Here is a 26,089-nt window from a genome sequence, read left to right as displayed (position 1 = left end):
GTGCCAACCCTTGAAAAATGTACTCTCGTTCCAACGTTACCATAACTTCTTATTTCTTCTAATGGCTGCCTGTTAAATCTTTTTGCTATATTTGCTAATAGTGTTTGCAAATATGTCAATGGAAAATGGGGGGGGGAAATAACGGCCTGTAGGATGGCTAAAACAAGCAAACCAAATGAATTTCCTAAAGTTATTTTAAAATCTCTATTCTGGGGACTGTCTTCAGTGTTTTTCTCATCCTTTTATGGTACAATGCCAAAACTGGAATCTGCGCTTGAAAAGCCTGTCATCTGGGAGAGTGCTCAGTGTAATGGAAATCATGGTGAAATGGCTAGATTGCAGAGACAGGGAGACAACCGACAAATTGACTATAATCCTGATTAGATTAATAGATTTATAATTAAATGCATTTGCAAAATGTTCCAGAGGATAGAGATTATCAAAGCAGGTGATTGCTGAGTAAATATGTAGAAATTAAATCTAAATTGTAAATTTGATGCATAATAGAATTAGAGGGGCTTGAAAGTGACCTCTCTTATATTAATTGAATCTTCCTGTCACCATATTATTTATTTACATTTTCACCATATAAGTCTAAAGGCTGGATTTGATTTTTACCAAGTTTGGGCCATAATAAGACATGTTCCAATAATTACACACTGAACATATAATTAGTTTTGGTGAAACTGCTGGAATTAAAAAATCTTATTTTTAGAGTCTTAGCCTGAACATTACTCACACAACCATTAAAAAGTAAACATGTAATGCAATACTATAAAGTCTGGCAGACTTTGGAGGTCTGATTAGGTAAGACAAGGGATATCTGCATTGTGTGAAAAAGGGGAGAGAAGATCAGGCAAAGCAAGGTACAACCATACAAGGGAACTTTTAAAGTAGAGTTCAAAATGCCTACCTTGCCTACGTACTGTGGGTCCGACCCAGTGTATTCCTCCAGCAAAAAGAACTGATTCCACATCCAGCCCCGCTTGGAACGGTGCAGCAGTGTAAACTTGCTACCCAAAGGGTCCACTGGCGTGCCACTCTGCAGACCTTTAGTAGTCCTTGCTGGCAGAGGGCTCAGCTGGCTGGGCTCGAGAAGGCAGACCCAGAGCAGCCAAAGCAGGCAGCAGCAGTAGCTCAATGTTGCCATCCTTCTCTCTGCGATGCAGGCTGCAGAGCCTAACTGAAAAGGCTGGCTTTGCTCCAGATATCCGTCACCAGGCGGTGTTTCTCTGACTAACCTTTTTGTTCCATTTCTAAACTGCAGGATCCTCAATCAATCTTCATACTCTTAGTTTCAGGCAATTTCTGAAGGGAAAAGAAATAAATAGAATGAACTTTCAAAAAGTGATGGGAATTTTTCACTTTACAAATATACTGTAAAATGCAGCAAACATCACTGTTACTTTGTTTAAGTAGGAACTGCAGATGCTGGAAAATCGAAGGTACACAAAAATGCTGGAGAAACTCTATGGAGCGAAGGAAATAGGCAAAGAAGGGTTTTGGCCCGAAACGTTGCCTATTTGCTTCGCTCCATAGATGCTGCTGCACCTGCTGAGTTTCTCCAGCATTTCTGTGTACCATCACTGTTACTTTGTTAGATTTATTAGTCTCCTTTTTCTAACTAATTCATTTTGGTGTCCATAGCTCAGTAGGGAGCACGAAATGTCGCCCATTCTTTCTCTCCAGAGATGCTGCCTCACCCGCTGAGTTACTCCAGCGTTTTGAGTCTACCTTCGATTTGAACCAGCATCTGCAGCTCTTTCTTACACATCAGTAGGGAGCACCGCAGCTTCACAATTTGATAGCTGTGGCTTCAAGCCAACAAAGACGTGATTGTCAAAATCAAAGCTGGCCTTCCAGTGCAGGACAGAGGAGGAAGTGCTGCACCCTCAGACGTCCTACCTTTCAAAGATGACACTAAACCAAGATCTCAACTGCTTTCTTCATGTGGCACTACTAAAAACAAATGGTCTTGGTTTGTAAGAAATTAACATCTACAAATAGGCTGCTGCATTTCCTACTTTTCAACAGTGGCCACACTTAAAAAGCATTGCATTAGCAGTAAATGGGGCATCCTGAAAAATGATGTAAAAATGTCAGTGAGTGCAGGAAGGAACTGCAGATGCTGGTTTACACTGAAGATAAGACACAAAATGCTGGAGTAACTCAGCGGGACAGGCAGCATCTCTGGATAGAAGGGATGGGTGATGTTTTGGGTCGTGACCCTTCTTCAGACTGAGAGCTCTCAATCCGAAGAAGGGTCTCCACCCGAAACATCACCGATTCCTTCTACGTAAAAATGTAAGCTCCACTCATGAAAACCCCAACCTCGTCGGTTTGTCCATTAACCACTGTTCTCAAACGATGACAGTCATAGAATCTTAAAGCATGGAAACAGGCTTTTTGCTCCAACCTGTGCACACCGGTCATGCCAACCAATATGTCCCATCTACACCAGTCCCAACTGCCTGCGTTTGGCCCTTAGCCCTCCAAACCTGTCCTATCAATGTTCCTGCCTAATTATTTCTTAAACATTGGGATAGTCCCTGCCTCAACTACCTCCTCTGGCAGCTCATTCCATATACCCACCCATCTTTCCACAACTGTAATGTGGGAGGAAACCAAAGAACCCAGAGGAAACATGCAGTTTGGAACATGCAAACTCCATACACACAACAGGAAAGGAACAGGTGCCATTTCAGATTGCGACCCTTCTTCAGTCCTTTCTTCAGTCTGAAGGATGGTCTCCACCCGAAGCGTCACCTATTCCTTTTCTCCAGAGACTCTGTCTGACCCGCTGCGTTACTCCAGCTTTTTGTGTCTATCTTCACTTTAAACCAGCATCTGCAGTTCCTTCCTACACATTCTTGTAGATGCTGATCCTGCTGGATGAACTGTGGCCTTCTCCTGCTACTAATTTGTATGTTTGATTGTATGCATGTTCATATATAATACATTGAATGTTCTAAGCATTTCCTTAATTCCTTAAAAAATATGAAAGTAAACCATAATTGCTACAAATATTATTTCATTATATGGTTTAAATTAATTGCTACTTAGCTAATGAAGTTCAATTTTAATTTCCATGTAAAGCCATCATGAGTCTGGAATGGAAATAAAGGGCACATTTCATAATTTGCTGTCATGTACTTATTATGTGGAGATACCAACCGTTTCAAAAACAAATTCATTAAATGGCCATTATGGTCAGTCTCTGGAAAATGCAGGATGATGCACATTTTCTAGTATGCATCTGAGAACAGAAAATACTTTAAGATCGAGCTGCAATCATTAATGCTTTCTCAACATACCTTTATTCCTCTGGAGAAATGAAAGAGTTGAGTATGTACAAATTCCAGATGAGCAGATATTAAGGGCAAACAGAAGAAGTAATGATTGATTTTCAACTCCATATACAATACATAAGGAATAGTTTCAATAATGGGACAAATCAGTTTTACCCTTGACCATCGGACTGAATAATTTACAAAACAGTCATTTTGAAGTCGAACAAGACATATTTGCAGCTTTGATACGAGTATAGTTTTCTATATAGTCCAGCCCCATGGGTGGCACAGTGGTGCAGCGATATAGTTGCTGTCTTACAGCGCCAGAGAACCGGGTTTGATCCCGACTACGGGTGCTGTCTGTGCGGAGTTTGTACATTCAAACCGGTGACCTGCCTGGGTTCTCTCCAGGTGCTCCGGTTTCCTCCCACACTCCAAAGACATACAGGTTTGTAGGTCCCACTAACCATTCCTTGACCTCACTATCTCCATTGCAGGTGATAGACTTCTGACCGTGTACACTAGGAAACCCACTGACTCCCATGGCTATCTGGACTACACTTCTTCCCACCCTGCTTCCTGTAAGGACTCCATCCCCTACTCCCATTCCTCCGTCTATGCCGCATCTGCTCCACGGATGAGGCGTTCCACACCAGGACATCTGAAATGTCCTCACTATTCAGGGAACGGGGGTTCCCCTCCTCCACCATAAATGAGGCTCGCACCAGGGTCTCTTCCATACCCCGCAACACTGCTCTCTCTCCCCATCCCCGCACTCGCAACAAGGGCCGAGTCCCCCTAATCCTCACCTTTCACCCCACCAGCCGTCACATACAAAAAAGTAATCCTCCGTCAGTTTCGCCACCTCCAACGTGACCCCACTGCCCGCCACATCTTCCCATCTCCCCCCATATCTGCCTTCCGCAAAGACCGCTCCCTCCATAACTCCCTTGTCAATTTCTCCTTCCCTCTCGGTCCACCCCCTCCCCGGGCACTTTCCCTTGCAACCGCAAGAGATGCAACACTTGTCCCTTTACCTCCCCCCTCGACTCCGTTCAAGGACCCAAGCAATCGTTCCAGGTGCGACAGAGGTTTACCTGCATCTCTTCCAACCTCATCTATTGCGTCCGCTGCTCTAGATGTCAGCAGATCTATATCGGTGAGACCAAGCGGAGGTTGGGCGACGTTTCGCTGAACACCTCCGCTCGGTCCGCAATAACCAAGCTGACCTCCCGGTGGCTCAGCACTTCAACTCCCCCTCCCACTCCGTCTCCGACTTCTCTGTCCTGGGACTCCTCCATGGCCACAGCGAGCAGCACCGGAAATTGGAGGAACAGCACCTCATATTCCGTTTGGGGAGTCTGCATCCTGGGGGCATGAAAATCGAATTCTCCCAATTTTGTTTGTCCTTGCTGTCTCCTATCCCTCAGCCCCCCTGCTGTCTCCTCCCATCCCCCAGCCTTCGGGCTACTCCTCCTTTTCCCTTTCTTCTCCCCACCCACCCCCGCCCCCGATCAGTCTGAAGAAGGATTTCGGCCCGAAACGTTGCCTATTTCCTTCGCTCCATAGATGCTGCTGCACCCGCTGAGTTTCTCCAGCTTTTTTGTGTAACCTTCGATTCTCCGGCATCTGCAGTTCCCTCTTAAACACAGGTTTGTAGGCTAATTGGCTTGGTAAAATTATAAATTGTCCCTAGTGTGTGTAGGATCGCGTTAGTGTGCGGGGATCACTGGTCGGCGCGGCCTCGGTGGGTCAAAGTGCCCTCTTCTGCACTGCATCTCTAAACTAAACTAAATTTCTATTCTTGAAAGGTTGAGGCTTATATTGAGAAGTGCTTAGCACACAAAGTACGCCATTATAAAAATGGGTTCATTTGTTCACTGAGAGCATGTCACGACAAACAGAAGATAGCACTGGTTCATCGGATTGTGAACAAAATGAAAACCTGTACTGAATTTGGGGAAGATTACAAAGAGATCTCAATTTGGGAAAACCACCACTGGTCTAGTTTACAGCCACCATTACTTTCTCTTTTATTACCATAATTTCACATTTCTACCTGCAAAGCTTTCTCGTCTAACTCTGGTTGAACTTATCTCTGCAAACTTTTTCATAAGATCTGTGTGCTCACTGACCCATGCTAATGTGGCACAAATCTGACAGAAATGACTGAAAAATCCCTCCTTACAGCATTCAATCTTAAAACAGCCAACCAGAGAGTGGGGGGATTCTTCACTCAGTCAAACAGCCAATTGTTCACTAATTACAGAAAAATACATGTGTTCAAAAGAAATCAAAAATAAAATCATATTTGCTAATACTTCCAGGACACCTAGGACACCTATCTCTGGTGTTCATATTTAATTCATAGAGTCTTCAAGCCTGGGGTTTTAAAGGACGAATGTCCCTCAGGTAAGTAGAACTCTAGTAGGTTCCCTGAAAGTTCAAAAGTTCATAAATTTATAAATGATAGGAGCAGAATTAGGCCATGCAGCCCATCAAGTCTACTCCACCATTCAATCATGGCTGATCTATCTCTCCCTCCTAACTGCCTTCTTCACATAACCCGATATCCATACGAGTCATGAATCTATCTATCTCTAAAAGAGAGCGAGTCCTGATGTGAGTGCAAGATAGTGCTGATAGGTTTCATCAATCACCCATCAAATTCTCTATCGGGACTGGAAGAACCTCCTCACAGATAACTCTTCTTATCTAGTATGGAGTTTAAACCACAAGGGGAAAAAAACTAATTGCAGCACCAGGGAGGTTTGAACAGCAACTTGCATTACTGAGGCAATGGCAACCACGATCACTGAGGTGAGCAAAGGCAGTAGGTACATGGAAACACAATATCCTGCAGATTTTCCACCAGGACTCTGAGTATCCTAACTTGGAAATATCTCACCGGGTCTGAATCCTGGGATGCCTTCCCTAACCATGCTGTTAGGACAGCAGTTTAAGAAGATAACACATCAATACCTTCTCAAGGGGAACATCTAAATTTCATGATTAAAAAAAAAAATGTTGTTTTATATTTTGTGATTAAAGAAGCTTTGTAAAGATGCAAATAATAACTATTCTAAATGACTGATCTTTGATCCAACTAAATGATAAAAAACAAACTGTCAATGTGCTCCACACATTCTGCATGTCATCCATCCCTGAGGGTTTATTTATTTTGAATCCTCTTATAGTATATTTATTTTGTTTCCGAGAATAAAAAATCTGCTGCCACTGATGTCCAAAAGAGATAGTGTTCTCAGTACAAGTAAGACCAAAATACTCAGCAGGGCCTGTTGAAAGAAATTGTGTATAGGTTTCTGGTCAGGTTCTTGAGTTCTACTTGGAATAGTTCTGCGGAATAATAACTGTTCCTCGCTCCAGAGACACTACCTAACACCTTAGGTACACAAAAACGCTGGAGAAACTCAGCGGGTGCAGCAGCATCTATGGAGCGAAGGAAATAGGCAACGTTTCTGGCCGAAACCCTTCTTCAGACTGACACCTTGTACTGTATATTTCCTAACTGTACTGCATACTGCCTAACACCTTGTACTGTATATTTCCAGTCTTTTGTTTCTTTTAGCCTTACACCCTAACACTTGATATCTCTGCCTGAAGAGACAGTTTCTTCCCAGGTGTTATCAGGCAACTGAACCATTCCACCAACAACAAGAAAGATGTCCTGAGCTATTATCTACCTCATTGGAAACACTCAGACTTTCTTTAATCAAACTTTATTAGACTTTATCTTGCACAAAAGGTTATTTACCTTAATCCCTTTATCGTGTAATTGTACAATGTGGATGACTCAATTGTAATCATGTATTGTCTTTCTGCTGACTGGTTAGCATGCAACAAAACTTTTTCTCTGTACCTAGGAACATGTGACAGTAAGCTAAACTCAAATTCAAGTGAGAGACATTGGGGGAAAAAAAGAGACCATTTTGCAATTACACTGCACTGTTTCAAAATGCTTTACAGCTCTTGAAGAGCTTTTCACTCTGAAGTATTTTTCCTCTATTATTATATGATGTGCACAACATCATGTTCTCTTGCAAGAAGTTTGCTTTCACGTTTACTCCGTGTACTCCGGAAGTGGCGGCGCTGCCTGGCAGCTGCGGCTCGCCTGCAGACCGTCTGTTTTTTCATTTTTGTTGTTTTCTTTTGTCCTGATTTAGTTAAATTTTAGTTTATGAGGTTGTGTGTGTGCGTGTGTGTGTGTGTGGGGCAGTTCCGGCGGCAGTGGCCCGACTTCGGGTCTGTGGCGGTGTTCCGGCGTTCTGGCGGTGGAGAGCTGAATTCGGAGCCTCGGCCATGGGCCCAGTGGACAACATCGTCGGGAGCTCGCAGGTCACAGGTTGGTGACCTGTTTTTCCGGAGCTCCCGCAACAACAGCTGCATCCGCTGGACTGGAGGGCGGCAGTTTTGGCAGGGAGAACAAGGAGGGAAGAGACAGAGACAACGAGGAACAATGAGGGAGAACAAGGAGGGAAGAGACAGAGACTTTAAGACTTTGGCCTTCCATCATAGTGAGGAGGTGCCTGGTGAACTCACTGTGGTGGATGTTAAATTTGTGTTTATTGTGTGTTTTTGTTATTTTATTATATGTATGACTGCAAGGCACGAAATTTCGTTCAGACCGGAAGGTCTGAATGACAATAAAGGATAATTCAATTCAATTCAATTCAAATTCACTTTCCAAGCACCTGAAAGCAAGCAGGTTGCTGCCATCAGTCCTTCTTTTGGTACAATGTGCGTTATATAGTATCCTTAGAATTATTCCTGTAAGGATATCACAAACCCTTACTCACACATTGAGAGATCAGGATGAGAAAGGGCATCAGAACATTTACATCTCTCTGTCTTGATCAGGAATGTTGGTGAACAAAAGTGTTTGTCTAATTTCGTCTCGTTGGATGTTCTTAATGTTGAAAACTTAAATTAAATCAAAGGAAAGAGACCTTTTCAGTTTATCCTTCCTCCCTCCTCATTCTCCCCAAGGCATAATGCATTAGTTATAATTTATTTAGCTGTACTGAGCAACCAGGGAACTTGGTATAGCAGTGAATTGGTCAGGTGGCTTTATTCCCTGCTGTGGAGCTTTCAGAAAGAAAAGAGGTCAGTATATTTTAGAACATGCCCCTTTCACATTGAATTGCTCTGATGAACTCAATAATGAAGGTATGTGTCAAACAGTTGCAGAAAGCAAGTTCACTTAGATATGATTCCATATTAGATTCCAAGTCTGAAGAAGGGTCTCAAGCCGAAACGTCACCCATTCCACTCCAGAGATGCTGCCGGTCCCGCTGAGTTACTCCAGCTTTTTATGTCTATCTATGATTCCATATTGTTGCAATTATAGAATAACTGAAAGTGAGAAAGCACCCTAGCAAAACAGTAGTAGCATTGCTTCTTGAATATCAGTGAGTAGTTCTCATTCATTTCATTATCACGTGGCATCCTTAGCTCTCAAATGGTTGTTAACAAATACATCTTCTTGAAATTCATTCATATTGAAGGCAATGTTAGAATTTAGGTTTACCATCCAAATCCTTCTACTCTTTTGGTTACTGGAGGCCATATTTTTAATTGGACAGCCATCACTGGTGATGGCAATTCAAAATACTCTGTCTATCCAATCTGCTGTATTCATATCAAAAGGTGTATAAATAATGCATTTAAAAAACAGGATGTCTTGACAGTCCGTTTGAAGCTTGCAGTTCACATTCTGAGTTAGCTGTTCTCGTAGGTATGTGGACTGGTTGGAACTGATATCCACTGTTTAAAAGACCTTAACTGAAAAAAAAGTGTAGAGAAATCCCCTCACAGATCGAATCTTAACTTGAAAAATACTTGAACATTTCTTATTCAACTCTTGTCTTGTAATCATAACATGCTTTCATTTGTCGCTGGGTGTGTTTACAGATGATACTACTTGCCGGCAATCCTCATATTACAAGCACCGCATCTGACATTGAATTATCCTCAAACACAATAAAAGGCGATTGCTTAGATTTAAAAAAAAGAGAAATGAAGGTTAAATTCCACATATTTCTCTTCTTGTCGCTGATCTCAACAGAATGACAATCCTCTTAAAGTTCACATTCATTAAAAGTAAAAAGAAATACTGTAATAAAAAATCACGGAACGGATGGCAAAATTAACAACTGAAATTGTACTGTTAAGCAACCTGTATTGTCAGGTTGAAGTCAGCAAGTTAATACAAACCCAAAAGTAATGCCGCAACAACACCAATAAAAGAGTCAAATGTCACTAATAATAAGTATATTCTGCGATTAATTACTAAGTGGTCTGCAATTTTCTTAACTTCCCACACACTGCAAAAGCTGATGGATTGATTGCTTTCTGCAACTGCTTGACATAAACTTTCATTATTGAGTTCATTAGAACAAATTAATGTGAAAGGGGCTTTTCTAAAATGGCTGGGGTACAGAGTATCTGAATAAAAATCTCATTGTCATCATTAATATAAACCTTGCCACAATCATAAATGGTGGAAAGGTTGTAGACTAGCTGATATTTGAAGTTGGATCTATTGAATTAGTATTCCACCATGACATATTTAGCAAAATTAGACCTTTTTAAATGTTGGGATAATATGGAAGGGACACAATTACTACCAGTTTGCTATATCCACCAAACAAAATATATTTTCCATGCTGTCAAATGTTAAATCCCTGGTGAACAAACATAACCCATAAATAACTGGTGGCCTTTGAACGATAATAAACAAGCAGTGGCTCAGCAGCATAAATATAGAAAACCATGAAAACATTATCAATAACCAAGGTTATGTAATAACTGACGATAATATACATTATCTAATAATGAGTTTGTTCAGCATTCCTCTCTCCTGCTGCCCGATCTTAAGAATTCGAATCATTAGCCTTTGTTTCAGATTTTTAGCACTTGTTTTCTTCATTTTATTGTTTCAGTACGTTTGATTGATATGGTTTCCTCACTCTAAATTCACCCATTAACTGAATGGCATCGAGGACATTGTGTCACCTGGACAATCTTGGTCTCCACTCGATCACAGAAGTGTCCCACTGTCTTCTCCACTCAGTCCTCCACCCCCACTGTTTGGTTTATTCATCTGTATTCTAGTCTCAATTGTTGATTGACCTGAAATGTTAACTCTCTTTCTCCCTCTGTGGACATTGACTGACCCACTGCAAATTTCTCAGCCTTTTGCTTTAATTTCACTGTGATAACACCTTAGAAACATAGAAATTAGGTGCAGGAGTAGGCCATTCGTCCCTTCGAGCCTGCACCGCCATTCAATATGATCATGGCCGATCATCCAACTCAGTATCCCATACCTGCCTTCTCTCCATACCCTCTGATCCCCTTAGCCACAAGGGCCACATCTAACTCCCTCTTGAATATAGCCAATGAACTGGCCTCAACTACCCTCTGTGGCAGAGAGTTCCAGAGATTTACCACTCTCTGTGTGAAAAAAGTTCTCCTCATCTCGGTTTAATTTACTCATCTCTTTTAAAATCTCATTAATTAAATCTCCTCATTTCCTGTGTCTCATGCAAACAACCAAGGACAGACAGAATTGGCAGCACTGGACAGTGTTTGTACGGTGCTTTAGCAAGACACCTAGATGAAAGTGTGAGTGTAATTTTCATCAGTAAATCAATACCATCAATACACCAGCAAGAACAACGACTTTATACCTTGTGTCGGGTTGGCACAGTGGTGCAGTGGTAGAGTTGCTGCACCACTCTGCCAGGGACCCGGGTTCGATCCTGATTATGGGTGTTGTCACTACGGAGTTTGTACATTCTCTCTGTGACTGCATGGATTTTCAGCGGAAGCTCTGGTTTCCTCCCACACTCCAAATACATACAAGTTTGTTGGTTAATTTGGGTTTGGTAAAAAATTGTAAATTGTCCCTAGTGTGTAGGATAGTGCTGGCATACAGGATGGTCGCTGCTTGGCATGGATTTGGTGGATCAAAGGGCCTGTATCCATGCTGTATCTCTAAAGTCTAAAGGTCATGTGGGTAATGCATCCTGGTCATGGTGCACACATCAGATCTCTGAAAATCATTCTATTTCAGATCATTGGTTGGTAAATGGGCAATAAGGAGCTTTTGAGTGCTTACGTCGAACATTTTTAAAAAATCCTGTTTCAGCTCCACAAACTTGGTACAATTTTGCTTCTGACCTCACTTTGTGTTTTGATATACTATGATGCTGTTGCACTATCTATCTTCCCTGTTCTTTAATTCAACCAATGTGCTCTCTGGAAGAAAAAAAACCCCAATAGCTCTTCAATGCAGCTTTCTTTGCTCCTGCCTTTCAGTTATTGACAACGTGCTTGGGTCAGAAAAAAAAGCCTTCTGATAATTATCTGAAAAAAACATTCTGACTATTAATTTAGCATTCAAAGAACAAACGATTCAACCACAGGAGGGAGCCAAACTCCTTTTAAAGACACCCTTGCATCAACATCTACTTCGGACGAAGATTTGTTTTTGCTTCAAATGTAAACCTAGAAAATGCAAAGGAAGCAGAAATCATGACGTCTGTTAGGTGTAAATCTGTGGGAAATGCCAAATACCTTCTGCCAAGTTGATGTCTGGATGTTTCCACCACTAACATTGTCTGACCTTCTGGGTCATGGAACATCGGGCAGCTGAGTGACTAGAATGTCTACACTTGCTTTTAAATCTAGACAGGGCTATAGGTAGATAATGTGGGTCAAACTTTGGTCTTTTCTTAACTAAACTTATTTTCGTTGCGGACTTCCAAACCCTTCTTTAGTTTCTCACTTTACACCCATTTACTTGAAAGTTACATGCGCCATGCACTGCTTAAAGTGCTGAAAAATGTCATGAATTATTTCTCAAAGTATGTTTCTGTTAGCTTGCTTACGTCGAACTTCGCTTACTTCGCGCCATAGCCATAGATATCTCGGGAACATCAGTTCAAAGTACCAGAGTTGTAAACCACCCTATCAAGCCTGGTCCCAGTTATTTTTCCTTCCCATTTATTCTCCTTTCTCCGTCTGAGACTCCCTGCCCTCGCCACGAGAACGATCCTCCACTGCCACTAACGTTTCCTTTCTGTCAAATGAAAGCGATTCGTGTCACATTACATCGCCGGATAAAGACTACCCGAAACTATGAATCCCAATAAGACCGGAATTCCCAGTCTTCACGGTCAACGGAGCAGAAACCCCACCGTGAGTGAACTAAGCAAGTGAAAGATTGAAGGAGTTCTGCTAACTTGCTACAGCCAGGCCATGTTCGACTCTCTGTAAAATATATCCGGCCACAATCAGCGAACGAAAGGATGTATTTGAAAAGGTAAAGAAACCTCGGTCCTGATAAGGTTAATAAACTGCTTGAACAATACAATGTAACTGCTTCGTGTGTTACAAATTAGAAGCAGTTGGATCCGCGGACCCCCCGCGTTGGAGAAGAATGTAAAATGATGAATACCGATGCACAGGAGCAGAGACAGGGAAGGACAGACACGCCGGAGATTGCAAGCGCCTTATCTCGCCTTCCACTGTATAAACACGCTGATATATCAATACATTTTCTCTGCAGGATTTTATAGTTGTCATGTGTCTTCATGATCCGGCTGATTGTGTGAGCGGTGCTCCGAGAAGCAAGCCAAGGCTTTCACTCTTTACAGCCGGGAGTGCGGCTGGATGATTAGCATCCTGTCAATTTCAATCCCCAACCAAAGCTTCCAGTCTGTGAAACAAACCATTCGCGTTTGCAAACAGATAGCGTAAATGTTTACGGACACACACACACATTACCAAATGGGACCAAAGACAAAACAGCCGACAGGGAAGAAGGCATGGAGGGGGGGCAAACGGCTTGTTTAACATTAAAATTGAAGCTGCGTGTTGTTTGGGTACCCGTTCACCACAACCAGGGTTTTGAATTTGGGAGACACGTGCATTAATGTGCGTTGAAGTCAATGATGGCCGGGCTGTTTGCCCAAACCCGAGTTAACTTTGCAACTGAAATTAGTTTGAGACTCTGGGCTGGCAACAATGGGTTTTTATCTTGCTCCAGGATTGCTCGAATGGGTGGAGCTTTCTTGGACACGGCTGGTGACCAAATTTCACACCACCTCTGCCAAAACTGTTTGTTTCTCTCACCTCCCTGCTTTTACACGCCGTCCCTGCAGATAGTTCGCAGGCGTATAAGCGCCCCGGGGATTAATTTGGCACCTCTCCCTTCCCTGCGGAGTGAGAAACTCTCCACATGCGCTCTCTCGAAATGGAGGCACTACACTCTGCCGTGCCCGCTTGGTCTACCCATCAAACCCACACACCTCGGTCTCTCCTCCGAGCTGTTTGCGGGTGCAAAGGATGTGGGGGCGAGGATAGGTGTGCCCCCATATCCCTATAGCCTCGCCTAAGAGAAATAACTGTACAGGATCTACTGTGTTATCTACAGCCATCGGGGCTGTCCACTGTCGCACTCACTGACTGGGAGGATTGTGTGCCAGACATTGGTCAGGAAGCTTGTGAAAGGGCAAGCGGCTACAAACACTACCACTGCCGAATCCCTGCACTTCATAACAAATCTGAAGGAACTTAGTACCACTCTCCCTTGTCAAAGATGTCTGGGCTAAATCCAGACAGCCGCAAATGAGAATAATAACTTGCCTTCGTTTACCTTTCAAAGAACCTCCAGATACGTTTATCGTGGGACTTCGGTGTTTGCATGCTATTATTGTGTCCCTTCGCATCGTCCAAATCCTTGAAAGAGGTCCACAGCTGTTTGCAACGTTCATCTGGTTGCACTGCACATATGAAAACAGCTATGCAGCAATATTTTAATCCAAGTATCGCTTTTAAAGAAGTGGATTATTGGATGAAACGGATCCACAGGGTCTCTTTCCTCTTTGATTTCATTAAGCAGCTGCGACTTAAACCAGGTGTTCTCGTGGTTCCTCAACTCCCGAAGAAAGGGACTTTAAAACGAGGAAGCCTTTGGTAACATTGGGATTCATGTGGGGAAGCAATTGGGATAGTCGGGAACTGGGGTTTTGTTGTGGCATAGCTCCCAATAGATAGTGCTACACTTGGTGTATGTCATGCGATCACTTGGCAATGCAATAACGGACTCCACAACACCCACTAATGGAATTACTCGGCATCATAGCAGCAAAATACTATAGCTCCTAGCAACCACCACTTTGGGAATTGCTAGGAATCCGCTTTTCTCCGGCAGATGCTACCTGGATTGTTGAATCTTCAACGTCTTTTGAGACCATTCTGAACATACGAATATTGCGAACGTATTTTCGCGCATAATCCCATTTCCACTTTTACCCCGTTCAAATAAAAACAACGTAATTTAGCTCTGATTTGCTGTTAAATTTCAATGTCATTGATAAACTAACAATATCTTCGGTAACTTCTTGAATAAAGTTCCCTTTTCAATATATGCACTTAAAAGGTAGCAACATCGCTTTACTTATTTATGTTTGGTTTTACATAGTTTTATTTAATTGCGACATGGAAGTGGCCTCAACCCCCCCCCCTCCTCCTCTCCCCCCCCTTCCTCCTCCCCCCCCCTTCCCCCCCCCCTCCTTCCTCCCCCCCTTCTTCCCCCTCCCCCCCTCTTCCCCCCCCCCCCCCCCCCCCCCCCCCCCCCCCCCCCCCCCCCCCCCCCCCCCCCCCCCTCCTTAAATTGTACAATTAGTACATATGCTGAAAATCTGGACCAAAAATAGAAGATACTTGAAACGCTGAACTGAGAATAGAAGTTCTGCAGGGCAAGCTGAAAATTAGCAGGTAGTTAACCAATTGCCAATCAATTCAAAATGCTTGGCTTGGCTTGGCTACCTTCTCCTCTACTTCCCCAGCAAATCACGATTACTCTTCATTCTCCTTGATTTGCAGGAAATGTCCTTAATGCCATGCACAGTAGCTATTATTAGACTCTGGATTGAGGTATAAACATTCCACTTCAAATCTATGTGCTTAAATTTACAATTTACCTAGTCTCCTGCAACAAGCATGGGGAAATCTCCCAACTAATCCACAATGTACGTAATAATGCTCTGCTTTATTTCCAATAACATTTTGCTCCATGGTCATTGATAAAACCCTCCTTAACAGTCTTCAAATCAGCATGATTTTTTAGGATACTTTCCATTATTGTATCTATAGCAAGCCATGGGTGGGCGCATGACTATTTGAGCTATCAGAATATTAGGAGAATTATGGAGCTCAAAATTCTGTTTGTTGGAGTAGGTTTTGGTGTTAATAACTTACTACCTCTGTTAGTGCTTGGGATTAGAATGCTTCTTTGGAAGGTTTACAGGCTTACAAAGTCTTTCCAAGTAACAGGTGTAAAATACAATCGACATTACCAATTTTCCCCCTACAAATGCAATACCCTCACACCCTTGATACAGACCTATCGCGTAAAATCATATGCTCTTTGCCTTACATTATTTACCTACCATGTTAAAATATTAACACAAAAAAGTGCGCAATATAACAATGCGTGTGATTTGTATTGCTACTGTGATCTGTTTCTAATTATAAAAGTGTCCAGTTGAAGTAAATAATTGTGAACTGTTTTGAATTTATGATATAGGCTTTTCTCGATTCATGGTTCTCAGTGGAAAATAGAGTCCCATATCTTATGAGTCCCAGCTGTGCACAGTTAATTCCGTGGAGCAAGATTTTCTTCCTATGCCCATGACATATTAAGAACCTTCTTCAACATTATGTCAACAGTGAGACTATGAACTGTGAATCACTGTTTGCTTGGATTGGTTTACAGTGGCAATAGTAATGAAGTTATTTTTTCCTATGCATATTACTGAAATACATTTGCAATTGTATTACTGAAATTACATTCAAAAGTGTGCACAATACACCATACAGAAAAAAAATCAAAGCCATCCAAGGTAATATAACAGCAGACATATCTCAACCACAACATGAAATAAAATAAAAATACAAGTTGCCATGTAATATTTAGGATACAATATCTCAATCTCAGGCACATTCATATTTACTCAAACTGAAACATATTAAATGATTAACAAAACTAAATTAGGTTATTGCATCATTAGAATTAGAAAAGAGCAAATAATATGAAAGTAAATGAATATACATCTCTGTTTTAACCAAGTCCTTACAGTGCTTCATAAACTGCCATCCAGAATGTGACATGGAAAATTCGAGGCAACAAGTTAAAATACCCTGAAATAATTCACCGGCTGTACCAGTAGCAGGAACATATCGGAGGCCTCATTTATCAGGAACATTCACAACCATTAAAAGCACTGCCCTTCTTGATAATTACAAATATAAATATGGTCACACAAAATATTTGACAATTATTATTTTTTTACAATTCTACGGGCAAATTATTGCATTACCCTTGAGTCGCTGGAAGCACCACTTGGCCTTCACAGTCCCATGGCTGTAATGTCAACCCGGATCCAAGCACCTGCCGTTTAACGTCTGCAACGTGTGCGCCTAACCTTCTTCAATCATTGCGAGTCTCAGCGGGAGAGCAGGAAGAGCGACTTGTTTGGATAATAGGCATTACATTATTGTCGTACACATCAATCTTGATTTAAGTCTCGTCTGAGCTATAATTAAGCTTCTGTTTTTTTTTAGATTCTATACAACGTAGACACAACAGAGTCAGAAGGATTAATTTAAACAGCTCAAAGCCTAAAAGGTGAACATTACTTTATCGATAACCAGCGCTCCCAAAGCGGTGGACCGAGGGGGTTGAGAACCACGGCTAAAAATAAAACATGAATCCAAGTCTAAGTTAACAAAGCCTTTAATACTTTACTGCTGAAAGTTAATTTTTGCCATGTAATCTTGAGATGTCAAGTCAAGAGAGTTTTATTGTCATATGTCCCAGTTAGAACAATGAAATTCTTACTTGCTGTAGAACAACAGTCTGTTGAGAGATGCAGGGAGATAGGAGAGTAAATATGTTTGAAGACTTTTGGTACTGAGCAGAGGAGGCACGGCACAGCACGGGAGGTGTGAATATACAGTGGTTGGAGGAATGCAGCCTATCACGCAGCGGCGGAATGGGTTAATACACTTGCTGTGTGTTCACGCCGAGTCACTTCTGCGCGGTCTCATCTCATCTCATTCAAAATTGCTCCGGTTAACCAAATACCAAATACCTTACTATCCCTACGGAGAACCAACCCACGGTTGAATTAAGCGCGGCTGACTGGAAATAGCCCACTTGAAACACACGAATTATTTCCTTGCGGAGAAGGGAGGTATGTATCACTTTCTTTTCAACCGGAGTTGACATTTACTACACCGATGAACCAAGCAATCACCCTCCTCAGCAAACACTCGATTATCAGCGTCTCGCAGGACAGCTCCACCGCCAACCAATGGACAACAGATAGCACCGGTGTGTCCCTTGCACCCACGTCTCAATGCGCCCTTTTTTAGGGCACCCTGTTTATAACTGAAGCATATCCCGGTTGATGTATTTCTCTCCTCTCATTGGAAGCATTAATACAGCACACTAGATTTGTGTTAAAGAGTCGGTACGGGTACAATGGGCCGAACGGTCTTCTGCAGAGCCACCACTCCACAATTTTCTGAGAAGAGGAGGAATCCGGTCACACTGCAGTCCCAGGACCAAGCACGGGTTAAATCACCAGCAAGTTAAACCAAGCCGGTTAGTGACTCCCTCCCCTGGGACTTGACATTCACTGGAATTTCTGATCCGCACTTGGGTCGCTTACACTGCCTGACAACCCAGCCAAGTCGCAAGGCGGCACCCGCCACTATCGTTTCTAGCGCAGCTGAGGTCGAAGTTAGGCGAAAATGTAAAAGGCTTCACAGTAAAAACAAAAACAATTACCGAAAGTAAACCGGTGTTGTCGCGGTCACGGTCGCGGCGTGCCGAGACTCATCAATACGTGAACCCAGTCTTTCTGCCAACCGTTGTGTGTACTCGAGGATAGACACGCACCGATATCTCTCCTCCCATAATGTAAGATATCTATAAACACTGCAGATTGTGTGCTAAGTGCACGCACGCACACACACACACACCGCACACACCAACATCCATATACATACTAATGATGTGTTACACACAGAGTTAAACTGCTCAATGTTAAATATTGAGCGGTGAGCTGGAAAGTGATGAAGCCAGCACCTGGCAGCAACAAACCCCGCCCGTGGTGAACTCCGCCGTATTTTGGGTGGGCTCGACGGCGGGGGCAGCTCAGGTTGCTTTCTGTCCCCCAACTTCACCGCATGTTGCTCTTCAGACGCCGGGTTGACCTTGGGTAGAGACATGGACACCGATGTACCTCGGGCAGCCTATCCCCCCCTCCCCCCCCCTCCCCCCCTCCCCCCCCCCCCTCCCAATATCTCTACACATCCCACCCACACTGCTCGTCTGCTTCGCCTCAGTAACAGGGCATTTGTTTTTGGTGAGTGTGTTGGTGGGGGGGAGACACACTAATGCCTACTTCCCCGCACAATAATACAAAGACCATCCTGAGGCTGTCACGGTCCCACTTGCCCCCCTGCATGTGCATCACAAGGTGCGGAGAATTAACACAAACTATTAAAGTTGAGCCGGAACACGCAGCAACCATCCGACTCGGCAGCACGCAAACGAGCCACTTTGACGCAAATGTGCACAGCCAACTCCAGCCCGCTGCCCGGAACCGTGCCCCGACAAGTGTCCCCACGACAGCCGCCTCTGCATTGGAAAGCTGCCGGGGGCGGCTGGATCACAGACACGTTGGAAGATGCGTTGTGTAACAGCCGCGGCGATCACGGCCGCTGTTTCTACGCCGTAACAAAGGACAGAGAGGGGGACAGAAATTATTACCCCCCGGGTTATCGCTGTTAACCGCCAGACAACATTCAACATAAAGCCCCGCCGCGATAACCAGGGTTAAAGCACTTACCTCTAACTCGCACTTCTATCGGGTAGTCTATCACTTAAACTGGCTGGTCGGGGCACTGTCAAGTAAGGTGCTCCTGCTCCTGGTGCTGTCTGGTGCTGCGGTTGCTTTAGGATGTTAAGACTGACTTCTTGTTCTGTCTAGTTCAGGCATCTGCTCGTAGCTTCTCTCCTTTATTTGGCACTTGGAAGCAGCGACCCGCAGCCGAGACAGAGACAGAGAGAGAGGGTGTTGAGGGAGGGGGGGGTCTCTGCCCGTCAGCTTGCTGATTGGTGACCATTCGGTTCTTTGATTATTATTAATAATAACATCCGCCCGAAGGAGTGAGAGGACTGTATGCTAGCTGTGCAGTCTGTGCTCTGCACGGGCGAGGGGGCACTGGGAATCCTGTGTCTTTCAGGGTTGAGGAATTTGCAAGTGAATTCAGTGGGAGTGTTATAGTGAAGAGCTTTCTGTTATAAGAGCCTCCCTCTGCGTCCTCCCCCACCCTTCCAAAGCATATCTACACACACATATGCACTGATGGATTGACCTCCCCCCGTTTGAAGTCCTAAGCGATCGCATTCCTCCTTTTACCTCATCCCCCGCTACTTTAGAATCAGCTTTCTTTCGCGAATTGCGATAACAAACGGCGAAAGTGCCCACGAATTGTAAATCATTTTCGGATCAGGCATCTTCGCCCCACTCGGATGGAATGATCTATGCTTCTCCCACTTGCTTTGAATCGGACCAGAACCCAGCAGACTGTTGATCAAAACACTGTTTCAATAGCAGCAGGTCTCTGTAGTGCACCCTTAAGGCATGTGCATTCTCTTTATTCATAGGGGGCAAATCAAATATGCAAAAAAAAGCACAATAACATTTAGATGGAAAACATCCAATTATTTTGGGAATACATTATTTCTTTATTCATAGAAATCTGTGGCTAAAGAACTAATATATTCATAGAATCTTACCAAGAAAATAGTTTTGCACTAAATGACTTATTTCAATTGCCTGGCATATAAATATTTAGCTGTAAAGTAATCCTGCGCAACATGCTTCCACTGGTTAACCCTCTGCGGAACTAAATAGTTTTTTTTCTGTATCCGAATGAACCCCCTAGCGTTTCCAGAATTTCCGATTTTTATTCCCACGACACTTCATGTCAGTAGACTGAATCTAAGTCATGTACCAAGGGCACGGTTCCTTGGAGAACATGTCTTGTTTTTCAAAGGCAGCTGGGTATCCCGGGAATTTTTTTGTGAGCATCCTTTTTTTTGTTTTTGTTTCTTTTCTCGGCATTCAATGACAGTTTACTTTCTCTGTCTTTATTCACTGAAAGGAGCAAACAGAACAAAAACAAAATGCGTGCAAGGGAGGAGAAAAGTTATTTATTTCATTATAAAGGATTTTTTAAAGCAAAATCAGACTGTTGGTTGAGACAGAGGTTGCCACAGCGCTTTCACCAATGCTCTCCGCGGAAGAGCTAACTTTAGCACGAAAAAAAAACGGAACTAATTAAAAGGTCACTCCGCTTAATAGCTCATGCAGCATTACTCTGGTGCTAGATCATTGGCACAGTTCACAGCATTTAAGAGAGTATTCCTATTAGCTGAATGGCTGATGATAATCCAAACCCATTCTGCAGCATTTAATTGGAGTCACTCCTGTTATTAAACTTTTACATTTTAAGCTGCTTTTTTTATTGGACTAAACCATTCCTGGGCTGCTCTCCCATTACCAGCTGTCTGCCCACTTCTATCCACTGCAAGGCAATTCACTTTATTGCATCTGCCTGCATATTTGAAACGTGTAATTGGCAAGCAATTTTTGGATGCATTGTGTATCTTTCCTGACAACCCTTGAAGATCTTTCGAGCATGAGAATCAAAACGAAAATGATCAGAATCAAGGGTGGGCTGGGGGAGGTGGGTGGACTCATTTGAGTCAACACACACCATGACTAATTTCAACCTTGAGCCACCTATGTGTTAATGCTGACATTGGAAGTGTGTGCCACTGTAGGCATGGGGCAGAATCATCTGATTTGGTGGTATGTGGCATGTCCAAGGGTATGGAAGCTTATTAGGCTCCATTCACCATTTAAATTAATGCTTCATCGAGTAGACAAGTGTCTTTATTAGTAACACTTGTTATACAGAGTCTGCTGGACTGGGATTAAGGATATATTTTTAGAATTATTTCTTCCCTTACCAAACCTGTTTATTTCTCCTTCTCCTGGATCTATCAGTGAACCAGACAGTGTGATTATAGAAACATAGAAACATAGAAATTAGGTGCAGGAGTAGGCCATTCGGCCCTTCGAGCCTGCACCGCCATTCAATATGATCATGGCTGGTCATCCAACTCAGTATCCCGTACCTGCCTTCTCTCCATACCCCCTGATCCCCTTAGCCACAAGGGCCACATCTAACTCCCTCTTAAATATAGCCAATGAACTGGCCTCCACAACCCTCTGTGGCAGAGAGTTCCAGAGATTCACCACTCTCTGTGTGAAAAAAGTTCTTCTCATCTCAGTTTTAAAGGATTTCCCCCTTATCGAGTAAGGGGTTGGCAATGAGTGGGGAGAGTTTTTAGTTATGTTTGTCTGGCTTGACTATCATGCTATGGGGAAAGTTGACAGACCAGCTGGTATTTTTCTGGCCATCCATTTATTTGATTTATACTGCCCATTGATTGTGGAGCTCCTATCAGCAATACACATTAAAAGCACAAGCACTGCTCTTCATTCAGTGTTGCAGCACTGGCTATACATTCACCAGATGTTTAGTATAACTACCTATTACAAGCTACTTCTATTATTTAGTAGAATGCACTCAAGCATAACAATACAAAACAGTTTACATTTTGGAACATGTTTCACTAAATTTAAATGACCCAAAATTATACTCGAACTGAAGTTATATTTTATTTTGGATGCTGGATATATGATTGTTCTAAAACAAAACTAGCTGCTCTGAGAATGTGGAGTGCTGAATGACTGAATATGTGGGAAAACAGGTTGCTTACATAACACAAATTATCTTTACGCAGGGGAGAGAACACAAATGGCTCAAAACTATGCTGTCATTAACTGTGAGTTCAATATATTTCAAATGAATGAGCAACATTTAAGCTTCATTTCTAATCTGTACATAGTTGTGAACCTAACAGAGTTGGTGAACCTTGAATATGAACAAACTTTAAGGATTCAGAATAATGTCAAATTAAATTCAAACAAATATTTTTTTTAAATCAACAACAATTTTATGCTCTGATTATGATTCAAAATTCCCTCTGTCCTCTAATCTTTAGCTCTGTAACCCTTCATGTCTCCTTCAGTTACACATAACTGATTATAATCCTTCCACCATATCCAGCATTTGCCCACTGTCGGGTCTGGGATTCCTCTCTCTGCTTCACTCTCTCTTTGACCAGCTTTTGGTCATCTGGCCGTCTGTGACTTTCTGTCAAAATGTTGTTTAATGATGCTTGTATGAAACATTTAAGGAATCTAACGACATTAAAACGGACAAGCTGTTATTGAAATAAAAGAATGATTAATTTCCTTTTGGTTTGGAGACTTCATAGCTTTGCTCGCTGTGTGATAGGAATTGGAAAGATGCAGATGTAGAATCGATATTTCTGGGAACAAGTGGTTAGTCATCAACAGAGTTTCTGTTCATTGGCACTCCATATCAACGCCTTTCAGAAAGGATTCCTTTTGGAATATGCATCTATGGAGACTGAAAAGGCTTCCAGACTTGAGTCAAAATAGTTATTCAAATGGGAATCTGCATAGCAACTGTTGTCATACTATTCAACCATATAAGATGTCTGAGTTTGATCTTGTACCCGGCCAGATCCATACACACATACTGATTAACTTGGGATAGGTGCAGAACAAGTAGGAATGGAAACCCTTGGAACATCCTGCTATAGCTCCTTTCATGACTGTCAAGCAGAGGTCAGCTACATCAGAGAATGGGAATCAATCCAAATATCTTCTATGCAGCACAGCTGAGCCCTGGGCAATGTTTTCTTAAAAAAAAATTGAAATCTATTGTCTATTGTCTATTGTCTATTGAAATGTTTGGCACGGTATGAGACTTGATTAACCACACGGATTACTGGTTTAACAAATGCAGGCACCATACGGAAATCGAACTTTAGACATACAAGTCTGAAGAAGGGTCTTGACCCAAAATGTCACCCAATTCTTCTCTCCAGATATGTTGCCTGCCCTGCTGAGTTACTCCAGCATCTTGTGTCTATCTATAGACATACTAGGATTTTTACAGGTACCCAGTAAAGCACTGAGTGAGATAGATGGTCAGACAGTAAATGCCTTCTAAATTTAAAAAAAGACAGTAGAATGCTGCAATATCTCAACGGGTCAGACAGCATCCCCTGGGAACATGGACAGGTACGTTTCGTGTCGGGACCAGAAAGAACCGAGGGAACCTATCCATGTTCTCCGGAGATGCTGCCTGGCCCACTGAGCTACTCCAGCATTTTGCTGTCTTCGTTTTGTAAACCAGCATCCGCAGTTCCTTGTTTCTACATAATGTCTTCTAATTCATTATTTACTCAGAACAGGTGGAGTGCTTCAGTAGCTCCCAGTAATAGACTGCCCGGTATGGATTCCACCTTCATTTTAAAATGGATCTGAGGCTAATTAATATTTGAAGGGGTGCAGAGCAATTTTCTGAATGTATACTACTGAAGGCCAGAACATTTTGATGAAGTGTCTTGCACTGCCAAAGTGGTCTCACCTCTACATTAAGAAAATTATTTATATATGTACAGTGCTTTGATTTGTTTAGATAGCTATAATTAGTGTTATCATTCCATTTTCTGGATGCTCATGGTGATCCTGATAGAAGTTAATGGCCACGATTTGTAACGTGGTGATCAGGGTTATTTTCAACATTTTTCGGCACAGCCTGCATGACCTATGGGTGAAAGTGGGGAATGGGGGTTGCGAGAAAAGGAGCAAGAGAGAGAACTGGGGACAGAGTGAGACAGAGAAGGAGATAAAAGGAGGGCGAGTGATCCTTGGTCATATGAGACATGTAGATAAGGTAGTCAAGGTGGTATATAGGACACTCTTTCTTTTTAGAAAAATGTGTAGAATATGAACAGGCAAGCAGGTAAGTTGTTTTTGCAGGGTTCTCAGAGGTAGACAACTTTGTTCAAATTCTGGACATTAGATTACTGGAATGATATTGCTGTAGAGAAGGTACAACAGAGATGGATAAAAACAGGGACATTTAATTCTGAAGACATGGTTGATTTCTTTGTAATTGGGAAGCTTGATGTAAGATTTAAGTAAAATGTAGAAAAGTATGGAGGCTTGAATAAAGGTGAATAGGAAGGATCTATTACCCAGGATTCTGAAAGAGATTTCAGATTTCCTCTAATTATTTTGTTTGCAAATTGTTTGTTTGCAAATAGTTTAGCTTCAATTTTAAGTTTATGCTTTCTCATCCTAGACTCCAGTACCATTTTCCTTGGCGAATCCCTTTACAAAAACATAAGCAGTAAGACCAGGAGTACAACATTGGGCTTCTGCAGTCTGCTCTGTCATTCAAGAAGTTCACAGGAAATCTGAGTTTGATCTCATCTTTTTTTTTTTTGCTGCTCCCCACAACCTTTGATTCCTTTAACCTCCCAAAAAGTATTTTCAGCTTATCATTGCAAAGGCATCAATTATCCTCTTCAGCCATGTAAACTCAATGAAGTATAGACTGTTTACACCACTGTTTTCGTAATTTCATTTTACACTTTTGAATGTGCTTTTGAATCAGTCCATCTTGCTATAACTAGTTACATAGGATTGGGCAGAGGCTAATTATTTCCATCATCTATTCCACTATTCCTACAGAGATGTTAACCCACATGTAGGTGTAGAACAATGTTTTCTGCCTTCACTGTGGAATAGTCTGAGCCCCACGGTCTCTGCCCTCTGAGAAGAGGAAACAGGTTAGATGGAAAAAATAAATTCCTTTAATTTCAAACGAATCATACTATTTAGTGAGGGGGAAAACTGGTCTGGTCCTTGGAAGTTCAAAATTTATTTTTACCTTCCAAGAGCGAATATTGCCCAGGAATCCATCTCCAACTGGAAGAAAAAACATCCAGCATGTGGTAGGTATGTTGCAAAAATTACCTTCAGCGGCGCTGCAGATCTGTCGCTGCCCATGTGTGCGACTTTGGCGCCTTTGAGAGGGGGGCGGATTTAAAATGCGATTTTCTCTCGGCTATTGAAATCGAGGTTGTTCAGCCTACTTAGTTGCTGACGATAAATCGCTGCGACATTAGTTCGCTGCAGCTATTTTTAAACTAAATTGGTTTATTTAATTGTTATAGTAGGTTAAAATCATCCTCTAAAGCCGCGACCACCGACAACGGGATAGATCTCATGTAGGGGACAAGGCAAGGTAGGCTGTTTATTTTTACATTAAAAATCGCTTCTTAAGATCCCTTTATACAAAATTTTATGTTGCGAGTAGCTGATTTGGGGGCCCATTAAATCCCGCTGTGTTTTTCTGGGCATATGGGGTACAAATTCACTGCAATGGGAACGTTCCAAACCATCGCGTTCCACAGGATCCCACTCGAAAGCTGATTAAAATGGCCTTTAATTTACAGCAATTGAACACTAAATTCCTTCCATTTGGCCTATAAATTAATGTCAATGAGATTTAAAAATCATGTTTTATTGTGAATTCTTGTGTGAATGTTCTTTGGACACAGGCTATTTAAAAATGTTAATCTTTCCTTAAGAAATGGATAGATGTTTAGATCTAGTAATTGAATTTTGGAATTAGCTACAATTGGGTAACTAACTAATTATATGCTTTAA

At 42.3% G+C, this 26,089-nt stretch overlaps 1 protein-coding gene across 1 annotated transcript in view; it reads right to left on the bottom strand.

Moving 5' to 3' along the window:
* Positions 1-25,601, bottom strand: part of LOC129710992 (cadherin-6-like) — a 205,733-nt gene extending 180,132 nt beyond the window's left edge. The window contains exons 1-2 of the mRNA XM_055658329.1: positions 19,244-25,601; positions 914-1,308 (exon numbers count right to left, since the gene is read on the bottom strand). Of these exons, the coding sequence (XP_055514304.1) occupies positions 914-1,150 (237 nt within the window). The 5' untranslated portion in view covers positions 1,151-1,308; positions 19,244-25,601. The remainder of the gene's footprint in view (positions 1-913; positions 1,309-19,243) is intronic.
* Positions 25,602-26,089: the final 488 nt, after the last annotated feature.

Source organism: Leucoraja erinacea, chromosome 2 (genome assembly GCF_028641065.1).
Source record: "Leucoraja erinacea ecotype New England chromosome 2, Leri_hhj_1, whole genome shotgun sequence".
Lineage (NCBI taxonomy): Eukaryota > Metazoa > Chordata > Chondrichthyes > Rajiformes > Rajidae > Leucoraja > Leucoraja erinaceus.
Note: the sequence above shows the minus strand (reverse complement) of the source record. Positions and strands in the feature narration are given on the sequence as shown.